Here is a 21,890-nt window from a genome sequence, read left to right on the forward strand (position 1 = left end):
GGACGAGACCCCAAAACAACCAAAAGGCGTCACAAGATGCTAAAACAATAGAACATATGAACATCATTGGAGGCCGGAGTTGGACTACAATTAGAAAGCACAATAAAATAATTTCTGGCTTGAAACCTTTTTATCTACCATACATACATCATACGTGTTTTTTGTTTTTCTGAGACAAACAAGGTAGCTAATCTTTCTCACAAGAATCAATCTCATACTTAAATGATCTAGTTGATGCTAAAAAGCAGCCCCTCATACCAAATGAATAGAGGACAGCCAACTCCAAAAATCTCATTTTCATGGTTCATACGTTTATACTAAACATTATATGTAACACAAAAAAATCATATGTTTTCTATAATATATCCGCCAATTTCATTCTGATTCTTTTAGCAAAATTTGTCATGGGAGCTAATGTACATGTATTGAATTGTTTACAGTCACTTGAGTTAGAAATTACAGAGCCAAGTTAACCAGATCGAGAAGCATTGCTTGCTCAGTCAATTCATTGCTCTCTAACTCCTGCAACTTTAGAGCCATTTCAGAGCTATGTCCAGCCCGCAAGCTTCTGGCAAGCGACCGTATCGCTCTAGAGATCAACTCTTTCTTCAGCTTCCCACCCGAAGTGCTTGTGCCGCTTGATCCAGACACATTATCTTCCTCCTTCAATGTCACACACAATCCTCTCAACCACTCCTCTAGAAAAGCGGCTTTCTGTCAGGTTTCATGCGACACCAACAAGACAAAATGAGTCACTAATCCTTTAAAATCAAGCTATGAAAACAGTTGTATTAACAATAATAGCTGCCAGTTTTTTACTCTTATAAGAAAATCAGTCAACGCTTCGAAATGACAGCTTGAAACTAGGCTCAGGAGATGCAGCATGGTTGAGGTTAACTGAAACGAGCAACTGCGCTTTAGATAAATCATTCATCAATAACCTAAAATTACGCCAACATCATATTACCTGATTCTCAAGCGATCTCTTATATTTAAAATTTGTTGGAGTCGTCTCTCTGTCAGAATGCAGACTTTGTAAAGTATGCTCTACACCTTTGACAACATCAGGGAATGATCTCCCATAAGCTGCAATTACATAATGTGCGAGAAAGAAATTAGCCAAACAGTACAATCCCAAAACACATACAATATGAGACAAACAAATTCTATTCTCCAAATTAATATAGCTACATGTTTAGAGAGGGAGAGGGATAGAGAATCAAAGTCACCAAGTGGGGTTGCTGGGACAGCTAAAGCGGCAGCAGCTTGTATTCTAATCTTAAAGTTTGATGCATCACGAAGCAGCAATAGTAAGATACTAAAAACACTTGGAGCCCTGCAAAAGAAAAAGAAAAAGTTATTAGAGGTCACCGAGAGAAGCAGCTTGGGTAATAGAAAGCTAAAGGATGCTTACCAATCCATATCTTGCAATTTTAATGTCTCATTGGAGAATAAATTGCTCAACGCATGACAAACATTCCATTGAACCTGCACAAATTTCTGAAGTCAAACTATGTAGTAGATAAAGCTAAGGATGCGTAAGTATACAAACCGAACCACATTCGACCAAACCAGATCAAACTGAATAACGTTTCTGTATGAAAATTGATTAGATTTTAATTTAGTAAGCTTTTTCTCAAACAAAACTTGGCCGACTCAGAACCAAAACTAACTGAAACCCACATGTTCACATCCAAACGAAACCATCTCATTTACTTCTACTTATCAGGTATACCTTAACATTACCAGTAGTAACACAGGAAAGAAATGCCTGAACGGTTCTCTCCAACCACCTTGTATCTCCCGCGCAGGATAGATGGTGGGAATTTGATGAATGTTGATGGGGAAAAGGTAATACATCTTGGTCCACTGACTTTATACTTGTCATGCATCTCAAGTTTACATATTTTGAAATACTCCCCAGTGCCCGAACTGCATTGGATTTAACCTAACAATAGAATTCCGAAAATGATGATGGCAAATGTGCACATAACTACAATACTAAGAACTACTGTGTGATCCATAATAAAAAAAAGTTCTGCTAGCCAGTTTCGACATCCATATGGATCAGACGAGTGCAGTCAATTTATCTATCAGAGAAACAAAACATTTTGATTACAAGTTACGGAGAGAACAACTAATTAATTTAACAGAGGAATATTTGGGATTAAGAAGCATATCACCGAGTAAAAAGAGATACTAATTTATCAAAATATGTTGGGAACGATTTTTATTACCTTGTCCCCATCCTCAGTTAGGCGCAAAGCACATTCTATTAGTGCATCCACAACTTGTGAAGTTGTCTTTAATCCTACTTAGGAGGATAAAAGAAAAGTAAATCCAAACGTTGTATCAGATCTAATCATAACGTCAGTACTAATACCTTCAAAGGATCTATCATCGACGCGGTATCGTAGAGCATCGCATACATTGGCCAAGGCCCATGATGCTGTTATACGCACCTGAATTGACAAAAATAAAGCCCATTGCAGTAGAAAAATAAGATATAAAATGCATAGATCATGAGAACAAATAAATGAAAGTCAGTAATGCGATACCGAGGTCAAGGAGTCGCGGGTATTCGCTTCAACAGCTATGATAAATTTTTCATATATCTCCGCACTGCATCCACAAAGTTCCTTAAGTTCTTGGCCATGGATATCTTGCCAGGGTTGAGTTAGGACAAGCAACAAACAGTGACAAAGGGTTAAGTTACCTTAAAGAAGTTTCTGGAAAACATGAAATTACACCAATAGCGCGGCAAGCTGCTGATCGGACTGAAGGTGTTTTGTCATGCAATGCAGCGGTTATCTACAAAAACTAAAAGACATCATGCACTCACTCTAAAACTAAAGTCGAGATAGTAATACCAACAATCCCAAAAAGACTCCAATACTTACAATTGATGAAGTAATAAAGTCCTTTTCCTGCTTATTGAAAGCGGCAAATATGGAGGATGTTATACCAGCAAAGCAAGTAACTGTAGTGCTCCTCACCTTCCAAACATAGGAAGAAATTCAGGACCGCAGATATGATTGTACTATTAGTTGTACAAAAACATAAACTTGTCAAGATTTTAACCCACCACTGCAGAACCATGGTGTAACACCAGAACTATATGTTTACGAATAGCCTCAGACCATTGGTCACATCCTGCCTGAAAGATTGGCTCTTGGGTATTATCAAATCCATATGATGGTGCAGATGAGATTCTTATTGACCTTATGCAGTCAGATGTAAATGGTGTATCCATTAATCTATCGTACTGAAGATCTTCTGTTCCCTTAAATCCAGATATTGCGCGAAGGCATCCATCCAAAACCTACATACAATCCTGTGTAAGTTCTTATTTGTAAACATGGCCCAAAGACATTGCTCAAATGGTTCAGCTGTCAAGCTAGGTTCTTTCCAAGAGCAGACAAAATCAAAACTAAATCTGAGCATGCTACCAATCAGCAATGAATAGCCCTGCTCCACAGAAGTTAGGGAATTTAGAATATGTTTTCAATTTTAAATATATAGAAAGTTATTTGATATCCTGCCTTAATAGCAGCTGTAAGGACTTTATCCCCATTATATCCAACAGACTCTCTAACTGAAGCCTTCCATGTCGTTGGAGAATCTTCAACAACAGCAGACTGCAAAAGTTTATACACGAGGACAGAGACCCGTTCCCAATATGCTGGCACTAAGGTTGGGTAATTGAGAGCCACAGCTCGGAGGACCTGCGCGAAAACCATATAATTTTGGATGAAAACATAGGACAGGTAATGTAGCAGCTCTCATTATCAAAATCTCTACATAGGGATACATGAAAGGGAAACAAAAAGTCAGCATATTCCTCAACCATGACCTAGTCTCACATAATTTTCTCCCTCAGCAAAAAAAAATGTTAAAAGTTTTCTTAATGTACTTAAAGAGTTCAGACAGCACCATATGCACCTGAATTTATTCTGAGTCTATCCTTCTACTTTTATAAGAACTCCTTAGAAGGGAAATCAACTATAATAAGAACAACCTAATACCTGAAGAGCCTCAATGCATGTTGATGCGTCAGCAAATTGCTCAGCAAAACGAAATAAAGTAGAAAGAACTCCTGAATTCCATTCACATCCATCGAATCCTGAAATGACTTCAAGAAAGAATGTCAAATATTATAATGAGATTATGGTTAGGACAGTAGTCACCATGGAACAGGCGCAAGATAAGGTCGACCTGCTGATGTCTCATCCAAAAGCATATAATGCACTTTCATTTGAGGAGGAAAGGTGGAAAATGCAGCTGTCAGGCAACCTATTGCAGCAACCTATACAAAACAGATCATGATATAGGTATGGCATTCACAGGACCAATATTTTTAAAAGAAGTTAGAGTTCAGAGAATATTTTATTCAGAAAGTTAAAAGCCTGAGTTCCCAGCTCAGCATAACCAACCATCAAATGTGGGAAGGCTTAGATAGAGTGGAGAAAATATGATAATCATTGGGGAATTGTATTGGTGTGGGTTAGGTATTGGGTCCAGAGCTGAGAATCCTCTATTCAAAGAGTCTCAATACTTTCTTTGGTTTGATGAATGAAGAAAGATCATTACTTGGTTCTTACCACACCTCTTCTTTTCCTCCATGAATGAAAACTTAAGATCGATGGGATTAGGAATTCAGCGAAAAGAAAGGAACTATAACATATTTTATAGACAGGATAAGGACTGCAAAACATAAACAGAGACAAAACTCTCCCAAACACGACTCTAGACCCTTGTCCAATGCCTGTACCGTCCAGAGAAATCCCAAAATATTTCTCCTCCTATTGCTTCCCTAAGGCGACAAATTTATATATGTGACTAAAATTAGTTTAAATCCTATGACTTTAGCTACTGGAAACTAGGATAGTCCAAGACAGAAAACCTAGATATGAAATGTGAATCCATATCTCCATCATAAATGAAGACAGCAAACAGACAAATCAACATAAGGAAAAGGAAGCACTAACCAGCAGACCAGTTTTATCATTTTTGAAAGGAAACCCCTCATTAATCCTAGCATGCAGAGAAATTATAACTTTTGGCAGCAATTCTCCCGGCATTCTCGAGTAACTGAAAATGATAACAAACATTAAAGAACACATGAAATCTCATAGAAGATCCCAAAGTAGTTGCAAATTTTAACAAGAATATAACATCAGCTAAATGGAGCTGGGTCTACGCACGTATTAATGAAGCTTTCGCAATTTACTTACTCAAAGGTAAATCTTAATCAAGAGCCATTAAGGTTTTATGATAGCGGATATCAAATACCTTTAAAAGATACAATACTTTTACAATAAAACGAATATCATTATAACAAATTAAATACAGAAGAACTGTACGTACGGTGTGCTTGATATCAGAAGCAAGAGGATCTTGAACAGCTGAATCAACAATCTACCATGATTATCACTGTGAATCAAATGTAGAATGCCTACAGGCATAAAAATCTTGGTCAACAAGGAAAAACTAATAGCCAGACAAGAAGAAAAAGGTTAAGACAATTACTGTCGTTGAATTACCTGTGTGGAGTTGCATTAATATTAGACCAAGGGAATTGGAGAGGGGCATAAATGATCCATATTTGGTAGATTCCTTGTACTCTGCCACTTGAAGAAAAATAGGTGAAGGCCCATCCATCATGGTGGCAAGAGCTGACGCAGATGCAATCCTTACCTAGACATTGCAAAATAAACAAAAAAAGTATTGCCAGGACTCAGCAGTCATGAAGTTGAGCCAGAAAAACATCTGTAGACATATTTGCTTAACCATAAAAGTTATTGGGAATGTGAAAAATGGAGAACGGCATCGAAATATGTGCCTCAATGACTTGAAAAGGGACAAGAGTAACCACCTTCAAATGAGGATCAAAAAGCAAGCAGGTCATTAGAGTAGCTTCAAACTTCCTGTTAATGATCTCGGAAAGTTAAGGAGACAAGAAAATATTACGATATGGTGACAAAAGATGTTGTAGGTTAATTTTCCACCTTGGCTTGAGTACATCACTTGTTGGAAAGAGAGTCACCCACTGAGTGGTAAATGACTTTGAATCAGCCTGGCAAAGATCCTTTACAGGAGAACAAGAGAATGAATAAGTAATTGTCACTGAAAAGCTAAGTAGAAGATGAGAACCAACTAACAATAAAACAATGTTACTCACCTGTATGCAAACAATTGCAGCTATTCTAACCTTCGAGCTTTGGGCAAAATAAGAATCCGGTACGGAACCGTCACTGTCACTAAAATCAGAATCTGATGATATAACATCAGAACTACAAGAGTCATGAGCAGACAGGCGCCGCCAGTCACAATACACTGGCTGCTTAGTGTTCAAATCATCCCTCTTGCGCAAGTGGGGTGGCCTATAAGGAGTATTCTTGGCATTCTTACTTACTCCAGAAATCAATGTAGAAAGCTTGACATTCAAATGCTTATCTTTGTGAACAACATCAGAATGAGATAACTGAGGTGGGCCAGTAAGTCCAAAACAGAAAAACATTCTCAATGCCGCTATGAAACTTAAGACCTGCAACATTACAACTTCTGCTTAAACAATGGAAAAAAGTCTGCATATGCAGGTTAAACCAGAAAATCACTTATCCAAGGCTAAGAGGAGGAGCAAAGGCTATCAAGAAGCCACTTACGTGATCAGAAACAGGACATTTGATATTTGTAAGGACCTCGTGCGCACAGCCTAGAAGGCATGAATAAAATCTGCAGAAATTTAAGAAATGAATATTACCTAAGGGGGCCACAAGTCTAATATAAACCAGGAAAAAGAGGAGTAAATTGTAGTCTCCACAAAACCAAAGGCATAGTTGTAAAGCCCTTAAGACGTACCTCCACATAAATCGGTTTTCGACAAGCTGGCCCTTAGATGCTAGGACGTCCATTACTTTCCTTAGAACCTATATGAGGATGCACCAACTTGAGAAACAAAGCATATTAGAGAAATGAGAGGATCGATCAGTGAAGGGGAAAATTACCTCTAGCGAGCATTGGCAGACGTCAGTAGGAAACAAAGATTCAGATACAGAGAATGCTCTACCAAACATGTCAAAGGCAAGAGCCATGAAATCCCATAAGCTATTCTGTTGAGGCAGTTTCTTTTCCAGATCTAAAGTAGGAGGGGGGTTTTGATTTGAGAAACCATACGATAAAACTAAATCCTGGTGTAATAAAGGAATTATGCGCAGAAGAAACTTGACAAGATGAATGTTCTCCGGGTGCATAGCGGCCAAACGTCTGGGAAAAGGAAGAGGAGATTATGAATTAAGGTTAAAACAATGTCAGCATTGGATATATGTAATAACGAGAGTGTGAGAAGATAATATAATAACCTTAGAGTCTCGAAGCATTGGATCACAGGTTCGATTCTGGAGAAATATGCAGTGGAATAGGGTGAAGAAGGCATGGGTTGGCGAAGAAGAAACTCCAAGACAGAAGCAAAAGAGTGAAGAAGGAACGGCCATGACGAAGAATTTAGTTGGAAAAGTAGACGAGCACAAACATCGTGAATCAGTTGACAAGTATGACGAGAGACAGGGATCCAGTCAGGACCATCAGCTTTGGAAACCAAATCGAGCAGGAACAAGCAATCGGAAGTGAGCTCGTGCGGTGGGAGGTGAGAGACGGCAGAGACAAGGGAATGGGATTGAGAGAAGAGTAGATCCTGGAGCAACAGAGGAACCGGCGGCGGTGGAGTCGTTGCGATTTCGTCCCTCAGATAGAGAAACGCCGTCCGCCACCTTCCCGCGCTTGACGAAGCTGCCGCCGTGAACATGTTTCAATCTCCGGGGGAAAACTAAGCAATCACAAAAGAGAAATACGAGAGAGAGAGGTGTTCCAGTTTTCGCTTAATCTTAAAGAGTTAAAGAGATTTACATTTTAATTAATTTAGAGTTAGAAATCCCTTAATTGTTAAAATTGTCGCATGACTCGTAACGAATAACTTGTGCATCCTTCTCCACGCACTTCAGTAGTTGATGTTCATTGTTGCGTTTTGCTACATCAATGGGTGTCTTCCCTTCTCTTCGGCCCAATCAATACATATATAGCAAAAGGCATATCTCGTCTTGTCATATCATCATTCAGACATGCAACGAATAAATACATATCGTCCGTGCTCAATCAATCCTCAAAAACACAAGAGTGCTTACAACAACAACTCCAGAAACTTAACTAAAAACATTTGAGAGACGGAAAAGTAGCAAGAAATTAGAAGCTCCAAGTCTTATATTTTAGGAAACACCTGGTCCGCCCCACCCTTGTTTGTTCCTTCCTCTTCCATTTTCACACTTGCTTCCTCCATTCCCACTGGGTTCACTCCTGTAACCTGCAATCAAACTATCCACTTTAGAAAACCACCATTCCCGCCCTTTTCAGCCCTGTCCATTGTTGCATTTTACCTTACTGCTTCCACTCTCATCCACCCCCACCTCACAACCTTTGCCACGCTCCATAACTCCTTTCAGTCCATCCTGCACGAACTACACGTCATGATAAATAAATTAATCTCTTCACCTTTCCAAGCAAATTGCATTCTCAACTGACATGCTATATATGCTAAATGGAAATCAGAGTCTAGATCAGGAAGAAAAGGAGACGGCTATAGGAATTGAGAGTCTGAGATGATGATTCAGCTCAGCTTGGCTACAAGGTCACATTATCTAATCAGGTCCATCGTTGGAGCATACTAACTAGCCTAGGCTAAATGATTAAACCATAGCTAAAGATTCGCTACCCTCATTCTGGAATCTTTAGGTTTTGGGTCTCGGGATGAGAAATGTTATCAGAGCACATTGTACAGTTCTGGAAAATGCTGTAAACCTAGATGAACTAATGTCTTTAAATGTTTGTACCAGAAAAAGTGTCTGAGCAATCGAAACAAATAAGAGATAATCCTGTAGTACCTTGTCCTTTGTATCTGGTTCAACAGCTTCTCTTTTTACTCTGCTTGGTATAGGTTTACTGCACAATGCGATCCCAGATTAAGTAAACATTACACCGCTGGCATGAACCCAAAAAAAAAGGGGAGGAAACATATATATTTCATACCGGTCATCATCTACATCCATGTCTGAATCCGGATCCCATCTTTTATCTCCATCTTCTTGGTCTTCATCAACCTATAATTTACATAGAAGGCGTAATTTACAACACTAAGATTGGTAAACAACCAGAGTCATCCATCAAGGAATACGTAGACAAATATAACTGGACGAACCTTATTAACCAGCCCCAGCTGTTTAAATTAGAAAATTCTAATTCTAAATGTAGTTACACTTAAATAACCTCACCAAAAATCCATGAGGAAATGCAAGAAAGAATGGGCAACAGAAATAAAGGAGCCAATACACTTCAAATGATTTGCTCAAGTGGCATACCTCGGGAGCCTCTGTATCTGGTGGTCTTTCCTGGAATGGCACACTTGGAGCATGCTGAAGCTTAGAGAGATTGTGGAGAAGGTCATTGCGAATCTCTTCAAGCATCTGACGAGAATTCTTATTTTCCATGTTACTTGGAGCAACGTGAAGTGTATAGTCTGGACCAAAATATTCATAATATTCATGCTCCGGCATCTTATCTTCAACTTCAACACCAAGTGCAACTCCAGTCTGTCATATAAACAGTTTATCGAAATAAATTCAAAGAAAAAGAGGCACCAGACAAATCTAGTAACTGTTTGTCACAGAGAGCTAACCTTGGTACAGAGACCAAGGAAATTTCAATGCAAAGCTAGAGCAGCATATAATGAACTGAAGAAAGTACCTCGTAGCACCAGCAACGGGCAACATTGCGGATGGTGTAACCACCACCACCCAAGAGCAGTAGGGGAACATTGAACGATCTCATAAATTTGACGCACTCAGCATGACCTTTGATCGAAAGATTAAAGCACCCCAACCTATCACCAGACAATGAATCAGCACCGCACTGCAATACCACAGCCCCTGGTCGGAAAACTTCCATAACTTTCCCCATGATGGGCTTGAATAACAGATGATAGCTCTCATCATCAATTCCATCATCCAGTGGTACATTGAGAGAATAGTACTTTCCGTTACCATAACCTATATCCTGTATGTGACCTGTACCGGGAAAGTAATCACCAAATTTATGGAACGAGACAGTCATAACCCTGTCAGTAGCATAAAATGCCTCCTCCACTCCATCCCCGTGGTGGATATCAATATCGACATAAAGAACACGCTGCAAACAAGAGAGGAAGAGGAAGAGATTTAGAAACCACATAAACATCCCTTAAATATATCATAATGGTGCAGGAGACAAACCTCATGCTGCTTAAGGAGCTCTAGGATAGCTAAGACGATATCATTGACGTAACAGAAGCCAGAGGCCTCGCACTTCTTAGCATGATGGAGACCACCAGCCCAGTTGATGGCAATATCGCAGAGGCCGTGGTTTAGCTTGACAGAGCCACCAACAGAGCCCCCAGCATAGGTCTGGCAAAAGGAATAAAGGCCGTCAAAGACGGGACAGTCTTCACCAACATTGAAGCGCTTGAGTTGGCGAATCTGATCTTGCTGGGTTTCAGGGGTAATGCTGCGGAGAAAGGAGACGTAGTCGTCGGCGTGGAAGCGGCAGAGATCACGGTCGCGGGCAGGGAAGGGCTTGAGAACCTGCATATGCTGAAGGAGACCGTAGTGAGCGAGAAGGGCATGGGTCATGCGGATGCGATGGGGCTTCATGGGGTGACCTTGGCCATAGTAGTAATTGCCGACCTCAGGGTCATAGAAATAACAAACTTTCCTCTTCACACCATCAGGTCCGGACGCCAGCGAATTGCCGCCAGTATCCATTCCCTCTGCACGCCGATCCATAAAAATTAAATTATTTAAAAAAATGATAACTAAACCCTAGCCGCGGACTAGCGGAGCCATGGCCGCGTTCGAATGACAACAACATTTTATGTTATGAAATAATCAAATCTAATGTGCAGAAGAGAAAGGAAAGCAAGTGAAGATATCAAAAGACGGCGAGGCAAGAGAGACGACGGAAAATGGAATCACGCAGACAAGGAAGAGAGTCTGACCTTTTTGTAGGATCAACGGTGTGTTGTAGTCACAGTCGCAGTCAAATGGTCGGAGGGGAAGCTGCGACTCTCTCTCTCTCTCTCTCTCTGGCTTTCTTCTTCCTTCCTCCTCGCCGAGGAGAAGGGAGCTCTCTGCTTTGCTTTCAGATTTTCACCTCTGACTGAAACTGTAGCCTACTACTCTCTCTTCTCTTCCAACCTTTTTAACTTTTTTTTTATTAAAGGAAAGGCCCACTTTTAATCTGTTATGGTTTAAAATAAGGCCCATTAAGTTGGCTCATTAGGGAGACGAGACAGTTTCGCATTGTGTACCATTAACTTTTTAATGGCAGAGTAACAACAACAAATCATTTGGGAAACAGAGCAAAGAGCAGCAGCACACAAGGCTAACTCGTGCTGCTTTTGTCTCTGTTTAGTACAGTATTTCACAAAACTAAGTAATCCACAAACTCTTGAATGAAAAGGAGATGGAGACATTATGTGCTTGGAAACTAAGACAATATGTATTATATAAATAAAGAATGGGTGTAAAATTAACAAGGAAGCTAGGCTACAAGAAGATGGAGAAAGAGGCAGAAAAAAAAGAAGATAGGGAGATACAAGGTGGAAGAGGAGTGGACATTATTGACATTGCGCGTATAAGGAGTTGGAGCCAATACAAATGATCTGCAGAGAGGGCACGTGAGATGGCCACGGAGAAGCCAAGGTTCTATGCAATTGATGTGGAAGAGATGAGCGCATCTGGGAAGACGGGTCACCGCATCCTCAGCCTCAAACTCCGCCAGGCATATGGGGCAGCAAATTTCCTCCTCCTTTTCCTTGTCCCCAAACATCACTCCCACTAGATGGTAACCGTCATCATCATGCGCTTCTGCATCTCCACCATTCTTCTTCAACCTCCCTAAGGGAATGCACACACATGTGTAGAATACTATGGCTGCTGTGCACAAAGGCGACCGCGGAAACAACATTGAAATCATCTTTCTCCAGCTTTCTGCTTCTTTACCTCATTCCTTCCCTCTCTTTTATAGACTAATATCATCTCCGAAATGATCATCGAACCTAGAATTCGGCAGAGTGTAGGGACGGCGCCGACCCCACCTCCCATCTCTTATTATATTCTTTTGTTGTTTTTCTTTAATCAAGTCAGCGATTCTCCCAACTCCAAGAAAACTCTTGGAGAGGTTATGGTCAACATACGAGATGCACATGCTTCCATCTTAAGCATTACCTGATACTTGCATATTATAATAGTAAACAATACAAGAATCACATGACGCCGAAACAAGCAAAAGATGGCATTGAAATAACCCCCCCACCCAACTCACCTTGATCCCTTAAACCTCGGATTCATCACATAACATAGTCAAGACTCAAGGGCATGCATTGCATATCCAGTGTATTATTTATATATTAAAAGCAAGGAGTCATTCTTCCACTAAAACAGGCCTTGACTTTGAGTTCACGAATATAATACAGCCGACCAAATCAAGTAAAGATCTCCAAATATGTATTCAATATAGCGCCAGCTTCTCCAGAACACTCAGATCAGCAGTGCCTTTGGAGAATGATGTAGTTTTATGCCTGATGTATGTAACCAATGATACTATTGTTCATGAACTCGGCCAAATTTGCAACAGTCACATACATCATTGGTAATCACTGATAAGCTTCAAGCATAATTTCCTTTTGACACCCCTATGCCGCCAACACAATGTTAGATCTACCACTCTTATCAGTCTAGCATCCATTCATTGAACTTGCAATCAATATTAGAATGCATGAAAACAGGTAATGCCCCTTGGAATGAATTGGGACTCTCTGTGGGCTCAATTATGAATTACATCTACAACTACACATTTTAGAGGACAAAAGAAAAACTTGATACCAGACTCCAAGCAAAAGGGAAAACTCACAAAGAAGAAAGACGCAGATTGATTTTCACTTTCAAGGTTGTTATTACAAGTCAAGAAAACATCTTACTGAGACGGCATACTTAACAGCAGTGCGTAAGTAAATAGGAAAATCACAAGGGTTTGTCGGTTGGTTTCTTCTTGAAAATGGCTTCCCAAGCCAAAGACGGAAATGGAGCCCTTTTATCCATGAACTCCTTGACAGCCTTAACATTAAGAGCAAATCCTTTTTGGTTTAAGCCATCAATAGCGGACTGGGCTTGTTCAACGCCCTTTTCTCTGCACAAGGCATCAACCAATCCAACGAAAGTGGGGATGTTGGGAGAGTGACCAGACTCGAGCATCTCACAACAGAAAGTAACAGCATCGTCAAGCATGTTGCAATTATACAATCCCTGAACCAACACACCATAGCTGAAGGCATTTGGAGTAATGCCATTGGTCTGCATTTTCCTGAAAATCCTCTTAGCGTCTTCAATTTTATGAGCCTTGCAAAAGCCCTCAACGACAGCAGTGTAGATAACGACCTCAGGGATTGTACCCTTGTCACGCATCAATCCGAAAAGCTTCATGGCCTCCTGTACAAGCCCATCTTTGCAGAGGCCGTCAAGCATGGCGACCGCGTTAGGGATGAGACCTCCTTCCTTCATTTTCTTGAAGATTTCATCGGAATCTTCAGGCGGCAGTAAGGGGTCCTGTGGGTATTGTTCCGGTTTGGGGGTTTCCTGTGAATCCTGATTGACTCCAAGCTTGAACTGCTCGAGGAAGCCATCGTCAGACAGAGTATTATCAATCTTTCCAAGGTCGTGGGCTTGTCTAGCGGGTGGTTCTCTGTGAGAGTTGGAAGATCTCTCACCTCGCAAGGGTCTGTTGGGTAAGGGCTCTGGAGGGTTCTGCTGCTTTTCTTGACCTTTGTCGCCCGTCGAGAGAAAGCGTGTAGCGGAAATCGACGGCGTCGTAACACGAATCTGCTTCGCCATCTGCCTTGCAAAAACGACGGCTTTCGAGGAGGGCACCATCGTTATCTGCCGCTGATTCGAAAAAGTTAGGGTTCTTTCAAAGAGAAGAGAAGAAGGGAAGGGTTTAGTCACGCGACAAGGATTGAGGGATATAAAAGTCATTTACTCTATAAGGGTATAAGAAAGAAAGAAAGTCCTCCTTCCTCCTCTGTGTCTGTGGATAAGCTTCTCACTTTCAGTTCAATTGGATAGCCGGAAAGGTAAATTCCTCTCTACTTCCTTGCTCAAGCTCGAATCATCTTTTAAGTAAAGCAAAATTGTCTTGCAGTGGTATGGAGGTCACAAATACCAGCAGCATCATGTGGTTCTTCAGGGACAAAGGTTTCGATGATCCGAGTATCGACAAGATGTTGAGAAAATGCAAGCAGTTGGACAAGGCCCAAAGCGATGTGGCATCTGAAAACTGGGACTACCTGAGGAACATTGTCGGTATCCAAGAGAGAAAACTCCCTTACATCGTCTCTCGATGCCCCAAAATCCTGACTTTACGCCTCGATGAGAGACTCATCCCCATGGTCGAGTGCCTCTCCAGTCTAGGAAGGAATCCTCGGGAAGTGTCTTCCGCCATTACCAAGTTTCCTCCAATTCTCTCTCATAGCGTGGAGGAGAAACTCTGCCCCCTTCTTGCTTTCTTTCAAGCGTTGGGTGTGCCTGAGACTCAACTTGGCAAAATGATACTTTTTAACCCAAGGCTTATCAGCTACAGCATCGACACCAAGCTGACAGTGATCGTCAGCTTTCTTGCTAGTCTTGGCCTTGACCAAGATGGGATGATCGGCAAAGTTCTGGTCAAGAACCCATTTCTTATGGGGTATAGTGTTGATAAACGGTTACGGCCTACCACTGAATTCTTGAAATCATCCGTTGGTCTGAGTGAGGATGGCATTCAGTCGGTGGTCATGAATTTCCCACAACTTTTGTGCAGAGACGTTAACAAGATTCTGAAACCAAATTATGATTATTTGAGGGAGTGTGGCTTTGGAGATTCCCAGATAGCAACCATGGTGACTGGTTATCCCCCAATTTTGATTAAGAGTATTAAGAATTCACTACAACCTAGGATCAGATTCCTAGTCCAGGTGATGGGAAGAGGCATGGATGAAGTGGCTTCTTATCCTGAATTCTTTCACCATGGATTGAAGAAGAAGGTAGAATCAAGGTTTAAACTTGTTAAAAAGAACAACATTGTCTGCAGCCTTAGAGAAATGCTGGACTGTAACACAAAGAAATTCCATGAGAAGTTTGGCTTTCCAGATGTAACTGCAAGCTTCTAGCTTTTTATATCTCTCTAGTTTTCCTTCATCAGGCTCTCTCTCTCTCTCTGTAAGCTATTTTCAGCTTGTGCACCAATTTCTGGCACGAGCTTTTCCTTCACTGATTGTGATATCAATAGAGTGTTTTCCAGATGATTCCATGCTCACTATGCATTCGTTTATCATCGATTCTTTTGAAAATTACCTAATTATGATTGAACCACCACCATGGCCCGATCAAGTGCATATCCATATAGTGTTTTCAGGTATTCAACTGCAAACAAAACAGGACTCCGTGATTTTCATCTTCTTCCTTAAGCGGGAAAGTGTGTAGTGTGCAAATAAGATGATTGGTCTAGCGAGGATTAAAGTGGGATGTGTATGTTGTTGGATAAGTCATTGTCATTCTTGGCTTGTGATTATTGCAGCAACCGACAAGCAACAGAAGATTCTGCCTAGCCTTACTGCAGAACAGAATATGCAGCAATGCAGTCTAGCAGCTTGTTAAGTATGGGAGGGTAAAAAGCATGGAGAATTACCACTAAATCGTCATAATTGCTTTCACACTTGAGGCTAGCACTTATACCTGTGACTTGTAGCCGACAACTGTTCTTAATTTTCACATTACAGAGGAGTAACATGTGAATTTGTGGGCTCATTCATTCCACAAATATGTCAAAAAGTCACATTTGATGACAAGAGATGGTTGATCGTTCTCTGCCTCTAAGTAGTATGTACCTGTCATATAAAAATGAAACCCCCTCTGCTCTCTTTGATGTAATGAGAATTCTGACACGTAGATGAGATCAACCGTATTTTAAACCGGCCAAACTTGAAATTTTGTTTGCTTCAAATGCTCTTTCAAGTAGAGTCCCTTTGTTATTCACGTTTGTAACTATTCTATTCTTTCTCTCCTTGGACGGGTGTGTGTAAGGTTTTTGTTATTCGGTTTTTCCGATGAAAGTTGAATCAAGAAGAAGTCGTCCGATTATTGTTTTTTTTTTTTTTTTTTGAAGGCACTCAATAATTGTTTGTTGACGGACCAAAAAAAAAACTCAAATAGGCCGCCTAAAGTTATTATTTTCATTGAAGGGCCCAAAGTTAAAAGGACTAGGCCTGCCTACCAGTCACAACATTGGTTACAATAAGCTACCTGCTTTGCCGTTTTAGGTTATAAAAACGGCAGGAGAGTGTAAGCTGAGATAGACAAAACCGTCACCGAGTTCGGTCGGATCCAACAGACTCCGTCCGGTCGCGGAAGCCATTGATTCAGTTACAGTTACAAGTTTAGGGTTTCAAAGTTGTAACCTTTCAAAAATATCTTGTGAATGGCTATAATCGCAGGTAATCATCTCTAGAATTCTCTCGGCAGTTTGTCTTTCCCGTATTGATTGTCAATCGCTTCTGCAACTTTGTTCCTTGTGATAGTGGCAGAATTAGTGGTTTAACCGGAAGGAGGAAGTAAGCATGAGTGTGGGAAGCGGGGTCGAGCATGTATTGAACTATCTGAAACGTAGGCAGCTCGAGAATCCTGGTTTCTTATATGCAATTGAGGACGATTGTGGAAATGTTTTCTGGGCGGATCCAACTTGCAGGTTGAATTACACCTACTTTGGTGATACCTTAGTTTTTGACACCACCTACAGGAGGGGTAAGAGGTATCAAGTGCCATTTGCTGCTTTCACCGGGTTCAACCATCATGGGCAGCCTGTTCTTTTTGGTTGTGCTCTCATACTCAACGAATCTGAGTCCTCCTTTTTCTGGCTTTTCCAGACTTGGCTTCAAGCAATGTCTGCTCCCCCTCCTCCTTCTATCACAGTTGAACCAGATCGCCTGATACAGGTTGCTGTTTCTCGAGTTTTCAGTCAAACCCGCCTTCGTTTCAGCCAGCCCCTCATCTTCAAGGAAACTGAGGAGAAACTTGCTCACGTCTATCAGTCTCATCCTACCTTTGAATCCGAATTTATAAACTGCGTTACTGGGACAGAAACGGCTGCCGAGTTTGAGGCATCTTGGGACTCTATCGTCAGAAGATATTATCTAGAGGATAACGACTGGCTCCAGTCCATTTATAATGCTAGGCAACAATGGATCCGTGTTTTCATCCGAGACACCTTTTATGGAGAGCTGTCTACAAATGAAGGAAGCAGCTTTTTGAACTCATTCTTCCAAGGGTTTGTGGATGCATCAACTACGATGCAAATGCTCATAAAACAGTATGAGAAAGCAATTGATAGTTGGCGTGAGAAAGAACTGAAAGCAGATTATGAAGCAACTAACTCTACTCCAATTATGAAGACGCCCTCTCCCATGGAAAAGCAAGCTGCTAGCCTGTATACAAGGGTAGCATTCATCAAGTTTCAGGAGGAGTTTGTTGAGACCCTTGCAAATCATGCAAATAGGATTAGTGATTCAGGAACTCGCACTACTTATCGTGTGGCTAAGTTCGGAGAAGTTCACAAAGGTCATACTGTCAGTTTTGACTCTCTTGAGGTGAAAGCTAATTGCAGCTGTCAAATGTTTGAGTATTCAGGGATTATTTGTAGACACATATTGGCGGTTTTCAGGGCCAAAAATGTTCTTACTCTTCCATCTCGGTATCTACTGAGGCGATGGACTAAAGAAGCAAAGATTAGAGGCACTGAGGAACAACCTGAGTTTTCAAACAGCTGTCAAGAATCTTTAAATGTCTGCTACGACAGTCTACGCCAAGAAGCAACCAAGTATGTCGAGGAAGGTGCCAAATCTATTCAGATCTATAAAATTGCGATGGATGCTTTGGATGAAGCTGCCAAGAAGGTTGCTGCTGCAAGTAACATTAGAGGAGCAACACCTGGAACTACGCTTCCCAATGGGGAAGCTTACCCGTCCAAGGAAGCTCGAGAAACTGCAAATGCAATTAATCATCCAGGGGTAAGCGAACATTGGTATTTGATAGTTCTTTAACATTGACCTCATCTGTTCCTTGGGAATAAGTACTTACTTCAATGCCAGGGTGAAAAAGAGAGGACGATACTTGAACTGACAGCTGAATTGGAGAGGACAGGCCAGCGATGCGAAGTTTATCGAGCAAACCTGCTGTCTATTTTGAGAGATATGGAAGAACAGAAGTTTCAGCTATCTCACAAGGTACAAAATGCTAGACTAAGCTTGAAAGAGTGAGTGCAATCTGATGGATACATAACATCACAATTCAACCCACGTACTATGGTTGGTAACTTGGTATGGCAGACATTTCTGGGAATAAACTTAATGCTCTTACTCATTAAGGAAATGATTGGGAGTACAATCTATTACAAAGGCTACCTACTGTAAGAACAGGGAAATCCTGAAAATTGGGTCCCTCTTTCAAAAACCCTAAGATATAGTACATGAGCAATATAATTATATATGAGAATAGCAGTTGGAAATTGTTGCTTGTTTCACAGATTATCCTTCAAGCTAATTTTGATGTTCTGCACTTTGATGGACACTTGTAACTTTTGCTCTTCCATTTCTTTCAAAACTGAAAGTAGGTTAGTCCTGTAAGCTTCGCATTTCCTGTTTGCTAATTCCAGCTCGTTTCTGAGCTGATTAATCTTCTTGTCCATTTCGTCCTGCGAAAGTAGAGGAAATACGGTCATGCAATTAGTCAGCAGTAGAAACACATAGCAAACAATTGAGGACCTTGCAGATCTATGAGAGATTGTATGGAACAAAGGTTCACAATGGCAAAATGAAGACCATACTCTTAACATGCATATGTGAATCACGAGCTCATTAGTCAAATGCTAACAGAGCAATCAGCATTATGGTACCATCAAGGAGACAAAGCAATGATTGTATTGTATGGGGCAAACCAGAACAAGCGATACTTTAAATGTATACCCTTTTTTACAGTAACAAACTTTATTGTTATTATATCAAAAAGAAAACTAATATCGAAAAGAAAATGATCCTCACCTCAGGCTCAGGTTGCGCCAGCACTTCTTGCTGACAGTCCTCATTGCAGCACATCCGTTTTCCATCAGTTACAGAACTCGCTTTAAAATGCCTGTTCGCCATAGTTCTTCTAACTTCCTTATTCATTGCCAGGGACACAGTCTTGGCAGCTTCTTGCAAAGCAACTACTGCGACATCACAAGTATACAGAGATTTTCCTGCTTCTTGCACAAAATTAGAAGCTTTGTGGCGTAAGGTGTTGTATCGGACAGTATGAGACTCCAGGTAATTAGCATACGCATGCAAATTATAATCATCAAATATAACACTGCTTTTGGCATTTCTGGTCCATCTTTTTAGGATGTAGTAAGGTGGAAGTGTAAGGAGATTGGTGACCCGGAAGACTGCCAATATATGTCTGCAAATGATGCCAGAGAACTCAAACATCTGGCAACTGCAATTTGCTCTCATCTCCAAAACGTTAAACTTAACAAAATGAGCCTTGAGAGCCTCTCCATATTTCGCAACCTGGTAAGTAACAAGATCCCCATCATCGTCAGCTTTGGATGCCATGAAAGTCAGGGTTCCAACTAGTTCTTCCTGAAATCTCATAAACAACTTCCTTGTGTAAAGTTCAGACGCCTGCTTCTCCATTGGAGATGGAGTCTTCAGAACAGGAGGTGAGTTCATTGTATCATAATCTGCTTTAACTTCTTTCTCGAGACGACTCTCCAAAGCTTTTTCATACAGCTTAAAGAACTGGCTTAGATTGGTTGAAGCGTTTATATAACCATCAAAATATGAATTGATACTGTCACTACGCTGAGTTAAGGACATTTCGGCAAAAAAGGTATCACGGAGATATACTGGGACCCACTGCCGGCGATCGGAGTATATTGCTTGTAGCCACTCATGATCTCTTAGCTCATACTTGTCAAGAAGTGAAAACCAGCATGACTCAAAATCCTCAACCGACTCTGTCATATTGACACATTTGTGGAAATCTGACTCAAAAGAAGGGTGCTTGAGGAAGACATGGGACAACTTCTCCTGACATTTCTTGAAAATATGCCATTTGCAAAAGCGATGGCGGGCACCAGGAAAAACCTGCATGATGGCTGCACGTATAACAGCATCATGATCGGTGGTGATTGAGACAGGAGGGTGGGTGGACATTGCGGCTAGCCACGTATTGAAAAGCCATAGAAATGAAGCCTCAGTTTCATTGATGATAAAGGCACAGCCGAAAAGAATGGGTTGGCCATGGTGATTTACACCAGTGAAGGGTGCGAAAGGCAAACGGTACCTGTTGGACCTGTAGGTTGTATCAAATGTGACAGTATCCCCAAAGTAAGTGAAATCCATTCTAGCTTTAGGATCAGCCCAGAAGACATTACCCACAGACTGATCGTCGCTTCCCTGAACAGCATAAAAGAAGTTTGGGTTGTCAGCATTCATCTGCCTCAAGTAGTCAAGAAGAAGCTGAATCTCTCCTTCTATGCTCTTCTGGCGGTTGTTCCTCATATAATTCCTACAGTCCACTTCGGTGAAACCAACCTTGCTGATGCCACCATACTCTTTGATGAGGGCGGACATAATTCTGCGGGGACCCATTCCTGCAGCTTGAAGTGTGTCAATCAAGGTCTTGGCTGGGCCAGAGATTTGCCTGTGGGAACGCAGACAGTGAACTTGGTCGGGAGGAACAAGCTCATGGTTGTGGTCTTTGACAAAGCCAGAGACAAGCCATTTACCGGAATCCTGCATTTTAACAGAGAGGGAGGCTTTGCAACCGACTCTAGTGATGGTCCGGGGACGCTTGATCTCCCTGTCCTTGGTGCGCTTTTCATTCATATTTCTGAAACCTTCTTTGGCACAGACAAATTGCCGCTGGATGATAGCTCCATCACGTCGGGAGCGGCGGGAGGAACTGACACGGGTACTAAAGCCAATGCGACGGGCATAGGAGTTGTAGAAAGCCTTGGCAGCTTCTTCGGACTCGAATTCAAGACCATCAAAAGGCTCGAGATCGAGGAGATCACAAGGCTCCTCCTGATTGGGAAAGTAATTTCCAGAATCGCCAACAAGACCATTACCGCAAGGCAAAATTGGGCTGTCGAGCATATCATCGTCGTCGAGAGCATGGTGCTCAATATCAATAGCGTCGTCGTCAACATCTCCCCCACTACTAACTCCTACACCAATATCGAAGTCGAGCACTTCATTATCCATCATATCCTCCTGTCTTCAGGGAAGAATTTATCTATCTATTGTCCACAGGAAGAAATAGCTAGCTACTGTAGATAGAACCACTTACAGTCGTGACTTGATTTCAAGTCGGAGATTGAGATTGGGAGGCAGCGAAGACGAGGGAATGCGTGACTAGGGTTCGTGCGGTGGGGAAAGCAGAGAGAGGGGAACTTGTAATAGATTGTGTGATAATAACAACCGGAGAAGAAGAGGAAGATGAGAGACGACGGAGGAGGGAGACTGGAGAGAGAGTCGTCGTCGTCGGACACGGAGGAGGAAGAGAGACGGTGCTTCTAATATTTCCCTTTTTCTTCTATTTTTTTTCTTTTAAGCAAGGCCCATTTTTTACATTTTATGATTCTATTAGGCCCATTTTTTACATTTTATTATTCTATTAGGCCCATTTGTTACATTTTATTATTCTATTAGGCCCATTCCTTCATTTTATTATTCTATAAGG

At 41.3% G+C, this 21,890-nt stretch overlaps 7 protein-coding genes across 21 annotated transcripts; 2 read left to right on the forward strand and 5 right to left on the reverse strand.

The window, feature by feature from the left end:
- Positions 1-271: 271 nt before the first annotated feature.
- On the reverse strand, positions 272-8,031 carry LOC9304904 (HEAT repeat-containing protein 6). 8 transcript variants are annotated; one of them, XM_021017162.1, is made up of 26 exons: positions 7,362-7,982; positions 7,008-7,266; positions 6,862-6,929; positions 6,666-6,735; positions 6,182-6,547; positions 6,009-6,088; positions 5,876-5,927; positions 5,544-5,697; positions 5,368-5,455; positions 4,989-5,091; positions 4,216-4,306; positions 4,026-4,123; positions 3,543-3,725; positions 3,086-3,322; positions 2,901-2,996; positions 2,717-2,811; positions 2,559-2,622; positions 2,384-2,462; positions 2,238-2,314; positions 1,736-1,948; positions 1,415-1,488; positions 1,230-1,336; positions 968-1,086; positions 820-897; positions 444-714; positions 272-405 (listed from the first exon to the last, which is right to left on the reverse strand). In XM_021017162.1, the coding sequence occupies exons 1-25, from the start codon at positions 7,802-7,804 to the stop codon at positions 457-459; spliced, it is 3,552 nt and encodes a 1,183-aa protein (XP_020872821.1). In that variant the 5' UTR covers positions 7,805-7,982; the 3' UTR covers positions 272-405; positions 444-456. The 8 variants fall into 8 exon arrangements, 7 of the variants coding, with proteins under 7 accessions (XP_020872821.1, XP_020872822.1, XP_020872820.1 ...); XM_021017163.1 differs by having other exon boundaries at positions 281-714; positions 2,238-2,311; positions 7,362-8,031; XM_021017161.1 differs by having other exon boundaries at positions 281-714.
- A 42-nt stretch (positions 8,032-8,073) lies between these two features.
- Positions 8,074-11,275, reverse strand: LOC9304905 (histone deacetylase 19). Of its 4 annotated transcripts, none has more exons than XM_002868787.2 (8): positions 11,078-11,275; positions 10,317-10,849; positions 9,793-10,233; positions 9,408-9,638; positions 9,079-9,149; positions 8,934-8,991; positions 8,430-8,501; positions 8,074-8,356 (listed from the first exon to the last, which is right to left on the reverse strand). In XM_002868787.2, the coding sequence occupies exons 2-8, from the start codon at positions 10,842-10,844 to the stop codon at positions 8,255-8,257; spliced, it is 1,503 nt and encodes a 500-aa protein (XP_002868833.1). In that variant the 5' UTR covers positions 10,845-10,849; positions 11,078-11,275; the 3' UTR covers positions 8,074-8,254. The 4 variants fall into 4 exon arrangements, with proteins under 4 accessions (XP_002868833.1, XP_020872835.1, XP_020872833.1 ...); XM_021017176.1 differs by having other exon boundaries at positions 8,090-8,367; positions 11,078-11,251; XM_021017174.1 differs by having other exon boundaries at positions 8,090-8,356; positions 8,430-8,510; positions 11,078-11,251.
- Positions 11,150-12,892, reverse strand: LOC9304906 (RING-H2 finger protein ATL18). Its single transcript, XM_021017181.1, has one exon. It carries the CDS (start codon positions 12,055-12,057, stop codon positions 11,623-11,625), a length of 435 nt encoding a protein of 144 aa, XP_020872840.1. The 5' UTR covers positions 12,058-12,892; the 3' UTR covers positions 11,150-11,622.
- A 101-nt stretch (positions 12,893-12,993) lies between these two features.
- On the reverse strand, positions 12,994-14,132 carry LOC9302858 (pentatricopeptide repeat-containing protein At4g38150). The gene has a single exon (XM_021017177.1). It carries the CDS (start codon positions 14,109-14,111, stop codon positions 13,104-13,106), a length of 1,008 nt encoding a protein of 335 aa, XP_020872836.1. The 5' UTR covers positions 14,112-14,132; the 3' UTR covers positions 12,994-13,103.
- Positions 14,120-16,172, forward strand: LOC9304908 (transcription termination factor MTERF6, chloroplastic/mitochondrial). Of its 2 annotated transcripts, XM_021017180.1 has the most exons (4): positions 14,120-14,209; positions 14,278-15,265; positions 15,529-15,557; positions 15,634-16,172. In XM_021017180.1, the coding sequence occupies exons 2-4, from the start codon at positions 14,282-14,284 to the stop codon at positions 15,719-15,721; spliced, it is 1,101 nt and encodes a 366-aa protein (XP_020872839.1). In that variant the 5' UTR covers positions 14,120-14,209; positions 14,278-14,281; the 3' UTR covers positions 15,722-16,172. The 2 variants fall into 2 exon arrangements, with proteins under 2 accessions (XP_020872839.1, XP_020872838.1); XM_021017179.1 differs by lacking the exons at positions 15,529-15,557; positions 15,634-16,172 and having other exon boundaries at positions 14,278-15,423.
- Positions 16,173-16,346: 174 nt separating this feature from the next.
- On the forward strand, positions 16,347-18,734 carry LOC110226249 (protein FAR1-RELATED SEQUENCE 9). 2 transcript variants are annotated; one of them, XM_021017172.1, is made up of 3 exons: positions 16,347-16,606; positions 16,691-18,175; positions 18,257-18,734. In XM_021017172.1, exons 2-3 carry the CDS (start codon positions 16,730-16,732, stop codon positions 18,422-18,424), a joined length of 1,614 nt encoding a protein of 537 aa, XP_020872831.1. In that variant the 5' UTR covers positions 16,347-16,606; positions 16,691-16,729; the 3' UTR covers positions 18,425-18,734. The 2 variants fall into 2 exon arrangements, with proteins under 2 accessions (XP_020872831.1, XP_020872832.1); XM_021017173.1 differs by having other exon boundaries at positions 16,697-18,175; positions 18,257-18,620.
- Positions 18,501-21,763, reverse strand: LOC110226248 (protein FAR1-RELATED SEQUENCE 5). 3 transcript variants are annotated; one of them, XM_021017171.1, is made up of 3 exons: positions 21,498-21,698; positions 19,205-21,375; positions 18,501-18,858 (listed from the first exon to the last, which is right to left on the reverse strand). In XM_021017171.1, the coding sequence occupies exons 2-3, from the start codon at positions 21,302-21,304 to the stop codon at positions 18,685-18,687; spliced, it is 2,274 nt and encodes a 757-aa protein (XP_020872830.1). In that variant the 5' UTR covers positions 21,305-21,375; positions 21,498-21,698; the 3' UTR covers positions 18,501-18,684. The 3 variants fall into 3 exon arrangements, with proteins under 3 accessions (XP_020872830.1, XP_020872829.1, XP_020872827.1); XM_021017170.1 differs by having other exon boundaries at positions 19,205-21,421; XM_021017168.1 differs by having other exon boundaries at positions 19,205-21,763.
- Positions 21,764-21,890: the final 127 nt, after the last annotated feature.

Source organism: Arabidopsis lyrata (assembly GCF_000004255.2).
Source record: "Arabidopsis lyrata subsp. lyrata unplaced genomic scaffold ARALYscaffold_7, whole genome shotgun sequence".
NCBI lineage: Eukaryota > Viridiplantae > Streptophyta > Magnoliopsida > Brassicales > Brassicaceae > Arabidopsis > Arabidopsis lyrata.

Coding starts and splice junctions, on each gene's coding strand:
- LOC110226248 (XM_021017168.1), bottom strand. CDS start 21,415: ATGATGGATAATGAAGTGCTCGACTTCGATATTGGTGTAGGAGTTAGT. Junction 18,859..19,204: donor TGGCGCAACCTGAGCCTGAG/GTGAGGATCATT, acceptor CTACTTTCGCAG/GACGAAATGGACAAGAAGAT.
- LOC9302858 (XM_021017177.1), bottom strand. CDS start 14,111: ATGACTTTTATATCCCTCAATCCTTGTCGCGTGACTAAACCCTTCCCT.
- LOC9304904 (XM_021017162.1), bottom strand. CDS start 7,804: ATGTTCACGGCGGCAGCTTCGTCAAGCGCGGGAAGGTGGCGGACGGCG. Junction 3,726..4,025: donor CATGCATTGAGGCTCTTCAG/GTATTAGGTTGT, acceptor GTTTTCGCGCAG/GTCCTCCGAGCTGTGGCTCT. Junction 1,337..1,414: donor AAATTGCAAGATATGGATTG/GTAAGCATCCTT, acceptor TTTCTTTTGCAG/GGCTCCAAGTGTTTTTAGTA.
- LOC9304908 (XM_021017180.1), top strand. CDS start 14,282: ATGGAGGTCACAAATACCAGCAGCATCATGTGGTTCTTCAGGGACAAA. Junction 15,266..15,528: donor AGAAGTTTGGCTTTCCAGAT/GTAACTGCAAGC, acceptor TAGTGTTTTCAG/GTATTCAACTGCAAACAAAA. Junction 15,558..15,633: donor TGCAAACAAAACAGGACTCC/GTGATTTTCATC, acceptor CGAGGATTAAAG/TGGGATGTGTATGTTGTTGG.
- LOC9304906 (XM_021017181.1), bottom strand. CDS start 12,057: ATGATTTCAATGTTGTTTCCGCGGTCGCCTTTGTGCACAGCAGCCATA.
- LOC110226249 (XM_021017172.1), top strand. CDS start 16,730: ATGAGTGTGGGAAGCGGGGTCGAGCATGTATTGAACTATCTGAAACGT. Junction 18,176..18,256: donor ATGCAATTAATCATCCAGGG/GTAAGCGAACAT, acceptor CTTCAATGCCAG/GGTGAAAAAGAGAGGACGAT.
- LOC9304905 (XM_021017174.1), bottom strand. CDS start 10,844: ATGGATACTGGCGGCAATTCGCTGGCGTCCGGACCTGATGGTGTGAAG. Junction 9,639..9,792: donor CCCGTTGCTGGTGCTACGAG/GTACTTTCTTCA, acceptor TTTATATGACAG/ACTGGAGTTGCACTTGGTGT. Junction 8,992..9,078: donor ATGGATGTAGATGATGACCG/GTATGAAATATA, acceptor CGCATTGTGCAG/TAAACCTATACCAAGCAGAG.